The following is an 11,122-nucleotide window of genomic DNA, read 5'->3' as shown; positions in this document are numbered from 1 at the left end:
GGCTAGGGAATGACCAGCATTGTGGGTTCGCAGTGTCGCAGGCCAGAAGGAATGAATCCATTTGATAGTATCTGAGAGGGAAGGATTGTTTGGGCTTGCACTCCACATTACCAGCCACAATGTCTCCTCTTCATTTTTTTCTCCCAATTTGTTTTGTATTCTCTTAGATCTAATTTCTAAAATAAGTGTCACCAGTTTGATATTTCAGGATTTTCCCACTTTTATTTGATTAAATTTTACTATTATTTGTAAATTGTAAATTTAGTTCATGATGTCAAATTTGATCAGTCTTCTATTTTATATTTTTAAAATTTTAAAATTTCAATTTTGAAACAAATATTGCTAAATTTAATGACAATTTTTTAAAATAACTTAATTAATTTAACAACTGTGATTATTGAAAATTTCAAATTAAAAAATATAAAAATGACGAAATTAAAACTACATGAAACAAAAATGACAATCAAAATATAAGTAATAGTACAATTTAATCATTTTCTTTTGAAATACGAAAATAGTATGCTACAAATACAAATCCCAAACAAATATTTAAGGCTCCAAATTCGTTCCTGCTTTTTATTTTATTTTATTCTTACCGAAGATTGTCTTCCTCCACCTTCATTTGAGTCGAGTATTTCCAACGTATTTATTTTATTTTATTTATAGAATTTATCAAAAGCTTTATTTACATATATAAATAGAGAGAGCAAGGCAGCTGCCAGTGATTATCAGCACCAATGACAGAAGCAAATAACAGAGGCAAATCCCAGAAGGGTGTGGTTGATGAAACAGAGAAGATGACAACATTCCAGGATGGAGAGACTGAGAAAGGCAAGCATCTTGATTCTGGGTCGGAGAGGCGTCAATGGAAGCCAGTTTTTGATGAAGCTTCCATCTCTCAAAGACCTCTCAAGAAGATTTGTAGCCCTGAACGTCATCACCCTCTTCCATCCTCTGCTTCTTTGGCTCATCACTCTTCACCCTCTTCTTCTTCTTCTTCTTCTTCTTCTTCTTCTTCTTCTTCTTCTTCTTCTTCTTTGCCATCTTCCAGACTGGTTTTTCCTTTTGCTTTTGATGCATCTCAGCCGCCGATTTTCTTTCCTCGACAATATGGAAATACTCAGCAACAGCAGCAGCAACATGGTTTAATCTATAGGCCATTGTATGCTGCAGAAACATCCCTATCACCTCAACAACAGCAGCAACAACAACAACTTCTTCAGCACTGGAGTGATGCACTGAATTTGAGTCCCAGAGGGAGGATGATGACGACGACGACAAGATTGGGGCAGGATGGTGGACAAATGTTTCGGCCTCCACTGCAGCCTGTCCACACTACCAAGCTTTATCGTGGCGTGAGGCAGAGGCATTGGGGCAAATGGGTAGCTGAAATTCGTCTTCCTCGTAACAGGACTCGCCTTTGGCTTGGCACATTTGATACAGCTGAAGATGCAGCTTTAGCCTATGATCGCGAAGCATTCAAGTTGAGAGGTGAGAATGCAAGGCTCAATTTCCCCGAGCTTTTCCTCAACAAAGATAAAGATACGTCCTCCCCGACCCCAACTTCGACAGTTTCCTCTCCGCAAACTCCCCATGAAAGTTCAAAGCAAGAACAGGGACCAAAACTGGAAATAAACCCACCACCACCAGCACAGCCTCAGGGAGATAATCCAGACAGTGATGAGATGCATATAACAGCTGCAGAGGGTAGTTCTGGAGCAGGGGAAGGCGTCTCTGGTTCTCAGGAATTGGTGTGGGGTGATATGGCAGAGGCTTGGTTCAATACAATTCCAGCAGGTTGGGGTCCTGCTAGTCCAGTGTGGGATGATTTAGATGCCACAAACAATCTTCTTTTTCCCTCCAATCTTCCTTTCACCAATCAAAACCAGCAAGAATTGAATGATTCTGATCACCAAAAACAACATGTCTCTGCTTCAGCTTCTTCTCCAATGAAACCCTTCTTTTGGAAGGATCAATAGAGTCTAGACCCTGACATATTTTTCACAAATCCAACTAGCGGTTCCTTGAATGGCATTATTTCTTAATTCTTATCATTTAGGCTTTGAAACATCCATTCCCAGAGATTTGTTATTCACTTCCATCACACCTGCAAAAAGGTTGCGTATTTTTCATGCCTTTTAGCAGCTTGTTGTTGTTGCACTAAGCTTTCTGGTCCTAGTTGTATCCAGTATATCAACCTAGATAGTGTGATTAGCAACCTTTTTAGCCGATTATGTTTGATGTAATGTTGCAGATGTAGCTATAGTCCAATTTGATTGCAGGAAAGAGTGGTTATCTCTTTCTCTATTCGTCTATATTTTGGAGTCGGTTAAATTCATAATCAATTAAAATAAAGATAAATAAAAAAGAAGAGACTATCATAACAAATGCAATGATGCATTCAGCAAATTTGCAGCATTAGCAATGGTCATAAATCATGGTACTTTTAACCAATCCCAATGAAGATTTGGATTGCTTGCCCTACTTCATACATTTTCCAACATGATGTTTTAATTATATTTTCCTTAAGAAAAAAAAGTATGTAATGTTTATTACACCCTACTTTCATCAATGTGTTTGCATAAACTTTAATTTGGAATACTCAAAGATTAATTACTTTCTATGTGCTTAACCGACACTTACCATCCCACATTCATTATTATAGAATCAAGGCATTTGATGCTGAAAGGTGGGACCAATCACCGGCCCATGAGACCATTTTCTTAGTTGCGACGCCCTAATGATGAACCACACACATAACAATCTGATTTAATTAACACTCGTGCTGTTAACTTCAGTTGTTTAAACCAAATCCTACTCCTTTTACTTTCATTTTACCATATGAATAGATATAGAAGTTCACAAATTAATTAGAATTCAGTAAATTTATTGTAAAAGCTGCATACCCAACAATTTGAGTCAATTTTGCTCAAATTTATTTTATTTATTAGATAATAATTTTAGAAAAATCAAATAAATTTAGTGCTTCTTTTCTTGGTGTTGCAATGGAATAGAATTCTTGATGATGGAAGTAAAGATGTTCATGGGCCGAATCGAATTGAGTTTGGGTCAGGCTTAAGTATGATATTAATGTACTTTATACTTGTCTAAACCCGATCCAGGCCGAAATATGAACTTCAAATTTCACCCAGACTCGCCCATATTTATAACCCAAACCCATTTTAATCCTGCCCATATTAATTTTTAAATTTTTTTAAATACGTTTAATTTTTTTAATTTAATATTTAATAATTATATATTTTTATTTATTAAAATTTTGTATATAGCCATCTTGACATTTTTAATATTATATTATAGTAGTATATCAAAATAACATAATATATATCAAAATAACATTTTTAATACTACTATAGATTTAATTTTTATGTATTATAAATTTTATAATATATATAAAAATAACATAATATAAAAAGATTACAAACTTAAAAACAAGCTAACCCAAACTCGGGTTTTAAATGTTCAAACCAAAACCTGATCCATATTTTAAACAAATCTTTTTTTTTTTTTTTTTGGCTTTTAATCTTAATATTTTTGAGCGAATCATCTCAAATTTTCAGCAAGCCTTTGAACTTGAACAGATAACCTGACTCATGAATAAGTTTAGAATGGATGAACAAGTACAAAGAATATTGATGGGTACGAGTGCAATAGCATGACTAGTGAGTTCTTATGTAAAATAACAATTATAGTTTTGTTTTTAATCACTTCTCCAATATCTTGGGGAAGATAATTAGGCATCACTTGGAGAAATATAAAAGGAAATAAATGCTCATCAAAACTTGAAACCTTTGTTTAAGTTTGTGTTATGTCTCAGTATGACACAATTTTATGTTTGTTCTTTGTTTGATTTGTGCATTAATTCTTTTAATGTGACATCTTCTTTAGTAAGTGGCCAGAGTCTGATTGTTGCCGAAAAGCAGTGGGTTAAAAACGTCTTAAAAGGAACTGTTTCTGCAAGATTTTAGATGGCAATGCTCAATTCAAACCAATTTAGACCAATGAAAATACAAGACAAGTCTAAAACTTCAATTTTTTATTGGATAATATAAACTGATATTTGATTCATTTCATCCTATGACAGCCCAAAGCCAATGCTTGTGTTGTCTAAAGGAGACAAGTCTTTTTGGTGTTTCGTTTTCATCCCATTTTCAAAACTGAACCTACCTTCTCCGCTGGCAGCAGTCACCAACATGCAAATCTATCTGTCTTCATTTATGGTTTTCATGTTGACAATGAAGTGATGAAATTATTGCCGACATACATGAAAGCTCCAAGCACAATATTAAGTCTTATCCGGACATTTCCAAAATGACTTTCATCATAAAATAATTGAAGCTCTCTGCCAAATGCCAATATCCAAACACAGTAGGTATACCTGCTACTGAGGCAAATAGGTTCAACAGAAGAAAAAGACCTTAAGGAAAGGTGTACAAAAATACTGTACAAGAGATTAAGAAATGGGCAATGATATAAAGACCGTAAATTTTCTACTTCTCTTCCACCCAATGCAATTCCAGGAGAGAAACTCCTTAGATGGAAATGTGCCCCCAGCTTTGAAGGACTAGAGAGCTCGCCAATGGCAAGGATAGATGGAGTATACTGCATGGTGCCAAGGCATATGCAGACAAGAAAGTTTGTAATAAGCTCACCATGAAAGAGTTTCACAGGCGCTACCATTAGGAAAGATGCCAAATAATATAACTTGAAAAAACATACATGTTCACATGTAAAGTGTGGAGTGGCTAATTTTACATTGTATATGAACCAAACAAACCACCTGTGTTGCAGGTTGTGAGTGACATAAGTCTGACAAATTCAGGTGTTCACCGAAGTCGGAACAAGAACTCAGATTCATTCCAAAACCAGCTGTCTAAAGAGGCTAGTGATGCAGCCAAGGCAGACGATAAAGAGAATAGAACTATTGATATATTTTACCATTGTTTTAATAATGCACTACAAAAAATCATAAACCAAAACATTCTTAGAGATTGATGCTTTTTTCAATTAACTCTAGTTTCAACACGGAAATCTCAGAATAAAACTCCATCATCAATGGTAAAAGTACTGCACTACACAATGAAGGCATGGCATATGCATCTGAAAGTTGATTATTGATTCTTCATATTATATATACACTAAACTAAGCAATAGTAGTACATACTAATGATAATTTCGAGCGGTCATGAGATTAGAACTATGATGAGATATAAAGAGCATTCGAATTCTTTTGGATCTTTTTAAGCTTTAATACGACAAATACGGATGAGTACTCTTCTACTCTAGCTAAACAGGACTGATATCCACTGAAAACCAAACTCCAAAGCTTGTCCTATTGTTATTTCTCTGGAAACAATGATAAGCAAAACGAGGCAACAAAACAAGTAGACGCTATATGCTAAAAACATCATAGTTGAAGATAAAGTCTCACCATAATTGTCCAAAAACCAAAGAAAACATGCTTCAGAATTGATTCAGCTGGCACTACCCCCAAGTACACGAGTAACTATTAGTTAAAAGTAATTAGTGTTTACTGTTATTTTCCGCAGCACTCTCTTCCTTGCCCAACACAACCACTACTTTCTTTAAAATGGCTTCAGTAGGCTGGTGAGAGTTCTCTACAGCCTTTGAAATAGCTTGCCATTTCTCACCATGCTTCGGTTCTGCAGCAACACACCTTTTCATCACATCTTTCTGGTTCTCCTCAGTACCATGCTGAAGTTCAAATTTGTAATACAATGCCCAGAAATCCCCAATATCTGGAGCAAGAGTCACAGCCCTATTTAGCCAAGTCCTGGCTTTATCCACCTTCCTATCATGCCAAAATAGCTTAGCCACCGCGGCAATGACATGGGGATCATGATCACACTTCTTGAGGGCATCCATGCTCTTGGTTTTACGTTGAGGCCTTGGAACCATCTCAATAGATGCTGCCCACAATATACCACTATTTGGACACTCTTGTAATGCCTTGGCCATTAAGATATCGGCTTCCTTCTTGTAGCCATGTCTTGCCTCAGCTCGTATGGCAGCAAGCCAGAGTTCAGGTTGTTGTGGATTCTTCTTCCTTGCCAAGGTGAGTACAGCTCGAGCCTTAGCAATCCCATTCATTTTCTCTTCAAGAATAGCAAGAGAAACCCATAGAGGTATACAACTTGGGCAGTGCTTTAAACCTGATTCATAAACTCCCTTTGCCTTTTCTAAGTTACCAAGCCTTTCCTCGAGCTGCCCAAGCATCAACCACAGTTTAAAGAATGATGGGAATTGCTTCAATCCTTCATCAAGCAACCTCCTTTCTTCCTCGGTGTTCCCCAATTCTCTCTCCACAATGGCTGATTTCATCCATACTCTCTCTGTGCCTCCTCTTTCTCGAGCCTTGGCAAGGAGCATTCTTGCTCTCTCAGGCTCATGGTTTTCAAATTCAAGCTTAAACGCAGCAAGCCATATCTCCTCAGAATTAGGTATGGCAGCATATGCTTCTTGAAGGATAGCTCGTGCAGCAGGCACATCCCCAGCAAGCCATTTCTCTTTGGCACCCATAAGCCAAAGAACCTCAGCCTGTGGCCGGTACGTGACTGCTTTACGAAGAAGAGCATCAAGAGATTCCCTAGTCCCATGACTCTTCTCCAGCTGAGCTGCTTTCAGCCAAATGCTCTTCTTTGTCAAAAAGACAGTAAGAGCGTGAGCATAGATAGCTCTAGCAGTCTCAATTGAACCCCGCTTCTTGCATTCTTCGGCATCAGCCACCCAAGTTCTCTTCCTATCCTCTTCCTCCACTCCAATCCCAATTGTATTTCGAATGATTGCCTGGCATGTCACAACAGAGCCAGCCCTTTCTGCCGCCTCAGCCTCTTTCATCCAAGCCTCCCTATCAATCACAAATCCTTCTCTTTGTAATGCCCTAATACACCTCTCAATAATTTTTCCCACCATAGCATTATTTCCATTAGCCTCCTCCAACTTCGCAGCTGTAATCCATATAGCAGGCTCTTTAGGCAACTTCTCCCTTGCCCTATTAAGCACTTTCTTAGCTTTATCATAATCCTTCAACCTAGCAAGTGCTAACCACAACTCCACATGTAAAGGACAGCACTCCACGGCCCTTTCAAGCAAAGTCGCTGCATCCTTCTCATTTGCAAGCTCCACAACAGCCTTCCATAACCTCACAGAATCCGGTATGTTCTCCAAACCCCTCCTCAAAACCCTGCTTTTATTCACATCATCATGCTCTAATTTAGCAGCCTGTAACCACAACTTCACTGAATTGGGAATTGATTTCACTCCCTTAGCAATCACAGCCTTGGCCTCATCTGGGCTCGCAAGCCTACAAGCCTCCAGCCATACATCTTCATTCTTGGGACACTCCTCACACCCTTTCTGAATCAACTGCCTAGCTGTCTGGATCTTCCCAGCCACTTCCTCCAGCCTTGCAGCCGCAATCCAACCGGGAGGATGTTTGGGATTGGTCTGCGTAACACTTTTCAACAACAACCTGGCCTTCTTAATATCCGAAATCTCAGCATCACTAGTAATCTTCATACTTTTCAAATCAGTCAAATAACCTTTTGGATCCACAACAGTTAAACCCGAAACAGAATCCGATAACCTATCTAACTTCAAAGACAAGACAGTACCTCTCCCTTCACCAACAGCAGTTAAATCGGTTACAGGGGTTTGCGCCCACGGAGTTTCCGTCCCACCCGCAGCCCTGCTCTTTGGGTCCAAAGCCGTAACATGCTCTTGCTCCTGCCTTGCCTTCTCCAAAAGAGTATCTGGGACTGGCACAAAACTCTCGAACCTCCTTTTCTTATTCCTCAACGAATAATCCCCAATTTCTGGAATACTCTCCCACTCCTCGGCTGACAAAGTATGCAACTTTCTCTTTAAATCCGCGAACTGCTCAGTAATTTTCGGGTTAGACGCTCGGTATTTCTCAATCTCTTCCTTCAGCCTTGCCTCTCTTCTATCTTTCCTCCTTGAATCCATCCTCTTATCGATGGCCTCCCAAACAGCGTCAGCTTCTTTATCATCTTCATCATACTCCGCGGAGGCGAAAAGACCCACGTCGTTTCCTTCAAATTCATCAAATTTCTGATTTTCATCGTAACCCTTATCCTCACCTTCATCGTCTTCTTCGTCTTCACCAGGCTTTCCCCGGCCACGGCCAAGCCCAGAGGGCGCTGCAGCACCACCAATAGTAGTAGCGGACCGGTCAGGTAAGTCAGGAGCAGCACGGGCTGGACCGATATCAGACCGAGTGGTAAAGCCCGTGGCACCACGCCCCAAACCAGCAACATAGTTAGGGGGAGGCTTGGAGTTGAGAAAATCTAAGCGTGGCTTGGGCACAGCGGCACCGCTGGGGCCAGGTTGGGTGCCGCCGCGGAGGGGAACATGAAGGAATAAGGTAGAGTAAGGGGTGATTTGGAGTTGGGAAAGAAGGACGGAATCGGGATCGGGGGAATGGAGAAGGGAAGAGGTGGGGTTGGGGGAGAGGAGAAGGTGTTGGTGAGAAATAGGGATTTGGGTGCGGAGTTGAATGGATTGTTGGAGGGAAAGGAGAGTGGTGGTTTTAGGGTTTAGATTTAGGGAAAAAGTTTTGGAATTTGGCGTTGCGATGAACACCATCTTCTTCTTCGATTTCGATTGGGCTCTCGCTTACGTTCGTATTGAACCAAGAAAACATCAAAGAAAAAGTATTGAGATGTCATATTTTGAGTACTAGAGGGAGATTTGAAGGCTAAGGCCGTGTTCAGCACGACACACAAAGGCGGTTGGATTTGGGCTTTAGCCTTCATATTTTGAATACTACGGTTCTAGAATTAAAGTTTCATATAGAAACAAAAAATTATTTTAGTTCAAATGGTAAATGAAAATAGTTTTCAAATCTCATTTATCGATAATTTTTTAAAATAAAAATATTTTTTTGGTAATTTCCTAACTGAGTTAGAACTTAATTGATGAGTGATACTAACTCAATAAAAAGCTTAATAAATTGTATAGATTCATATCAACAGGAAAAAAAAAATAAAACATTCTTTAAAATATGCCTTTAGGTATTGCAAAAAAATCAATTCTCCCATATAAAGTGTCTATTCATTCTTAAAATAAAGGGTAAAACTAATAGAAGTCAAGCAAAAAATATCAAACCAAACAATCAAATAAAAAGTTTTCCTTAAAAGCACTTCCTTAGGGATCGGCCCTAAGCACCGCCAATGATGATTGATCTCCTCGAAGTTTTCCACCCTTCGAGGCTCCTTAGTCGCCATTTCACTACAATCGCATTTATTTCTCTCTTGTTTTCCCCACTTTCCCAATTTCATCTCTTAGTTCATCTCCTTTTCCCAATGTATTTTCTCTTCCTTTGTCGTTTCATCTTTCTCTCTTTTTTCTTTCTTTCCCCCTCCTTTCTTTACCTCATCATCATTACCTTATATCTGGATCGTTCCAAGTTCTCGTAATCTTTTTTTGTCCCTTCTGCTCTAATAGTCAATTCATTTTCTTCCCCCAATCTCTTTGATTCTTATGACTCATAATCGTTTTAAATGCTAGGAAACTAGCTTGCATGGTTTTTTTTTTTCATCAAATTCACTTCTCTCTCCTATCCCTCAGTCATTTTCCCCCTACTTAAGTCTCCCCTTAGTGTTACTTGTTCTCCATCCAAACCTCTTCCTCCCTTATTTCCCTTACCCAAAATGAGCCTTAGTTCTATCAGAGATTGTAGCTGGTCAAGCAATTTAGCTTCAAAAACCTCCTCTAAGGATGTCAGCAGCATACAACAAACAATCCAAGTCGAACTCTATCATGCTAATGTTGTAATTATAAGGAGACATGTTATCCCTTTCCATAGTCAAAAATTAGAAATTAATAGGGCACACTAGAGCCACTGCCTTATTGGTTATATTAATATTATAAGACCTTTTCCCTAGACCTCTTCTAGAGGATCATAAATAAATTTTGAAATCTCAAGGGGTTGAAGTTAGCTCAAGACATGGTGAGTTCTTTAATTTTTACTTCGATCTTATTTCAGATCTCCACATTATTTTGCGTGAAGACCTTTGGTCTATTAAGGGGGCACTTCTTTACTCACCTGATGGTCCCATAATATTTCGCCTAGCCTGGACATTTTTCACTCATTGCATGTTTAGATCCAAAAATGAGGCCTTCCCCTTGATTATTTGCAAACATTTTTTACTGCTTGTCTATGTCACATTGCAGTCAAAGTCCTACAGATTGATGATAATAATGGAAACCCATGCAATATTTGTTTTCTCAAAATTTAAGTGGATGTCAATCCTTGGAAGCCTCTCATTGTTGGATGTATCATTCAATGGGACAACGGTGTTAGACAATGGATTGAGTTTCACAATGAACACATTTATAAATTAGGTGTGGTGCCATTGGACATAAGAGAAATGATTGCCCGCATAGAGATAAAAAAGTTGAAGAAATGCTCAACGAGCAAATGGAAGAAAATTTTCAAAATTTGGGTTATAAAATCGAATTGGATGCCAACCACATTCATTTTAGAAGCACTATCTAAGCCTCGAGAGCAAGGGGTACCAACAGGTCAACTTATGTTGATCTCAACCCACATGCCCTCATTTGCACCAGTTCTTCCTACCCTTTTTTCTTGTAGCCACTCTCATTTTAAGAGATGTAATATAGTGCACGTTGATGATAATGATGATGATGACAGTGGTGAACACTTAAGAGATAACACTAGTGGAGATGTCGTTGCTAATGATGTGTCAAATATTGTAGGTTCTATTTTAGCCGCCCCCAAGATGATAACTCCGAATCAAATCCCTTTATAGTTGTCGATGTAAATGATCAATCCCCTCTTATTGTTGTTCTTAACCAACCTTATCCTAATCAGGCTCAACCAGTTGATCCCCTACAGAACCGATATAAACTGATTGGTCTAAATTGTGTAATCATCTTCTGCCCTTGAACCTTAGGTAATAAAACAAGTAAGGTTCTGTTGATTCTAGCATCCAAAGGACACCCCTCTATCATCTGCCTTACTAGTGAATAAACCGAAGACCTAACAGTACCCCACTATGCTTGATAGAACTTGGCATGAACTTGTCTACCCCTGGTACTT

General features: G+C 38.7%; 2 protein-coding genes across 2 annotated transcripts; one reads left to right on the top strand and one right to left on the bottom strand.

The window, feature by feature from the left end:
* Positions 1-592: 592 nt before the first annotated feature.
* On the top strand, positions 593-2,315 carry LOC105794880 (ethylene-responsive transcription factor ERF054). Its single transcript, XM_012624262.2, has one exon. It carries the CDS (start codon positions 738-740, stop codon positions 1,977-1,979), a length of 1,242 nt encoding a protein of 413 aa, XP_012479716.1. The 5' UTR covers positions 593-737; the 3' UTR covers positions 1,980-2,315.
* A 2,906-nt stretch (positions 2,316-5,221) lies between these two features.
* Positions 5,222-8,738, bottom strand: LOC105794879 (protein STABILIZED1). Its single transcript, XM_012624261.2, has one exon. The coding sequence runs from the start codon at positions 8,641-8,643 to the stop codon at positions 5,542-5,544; it is 3,102 nt and encodes a 1,033-aa protein (XP_012479715.1). The 5' UTR covers positions 8,644-8,738; the 3' UTR covers positions 5,222-5,541.
* Positions 8,739-11,122: the final 2,384 nt, after the last annotated feature.

The sequence above is a fragment of the Gossypium raimondii genome, chromosome 3, assembly GCF_025698545.1.
Source record: "Gossypium raimondii isolate GPD5lz chromosome 3, ASM2569854v1, whole genome shotgun sequence".
In the NCBI taxonomy this organism is placed as follows: Eukaryota; Viridiplantae; Streptophyta; class Magnoliopsida; order Malvales; family Malvaceae; genus Gossypium; species Gossypium raimondii.
Note: the sequence above shows the minus strand (reverse complement) of the source record. Positions and strands in the feature narration are given on the sequence as shown.

Coding starts and splice junctions, on each gene's coding strand:
- LOC105794880 (XM_012624262.2), top strand. CDS start 738: ATGACAGAAGCAAATAACAGAGGCAAATCCCAGAAGGGTGTGGTTGAT.
- LOC105794879 (XM_012624261.2), bottom strand. CDS start 8,643: ATGGTGTTCATCGCAACGCCAAATTCCAAAACTTTTTCCCTAAATCTA.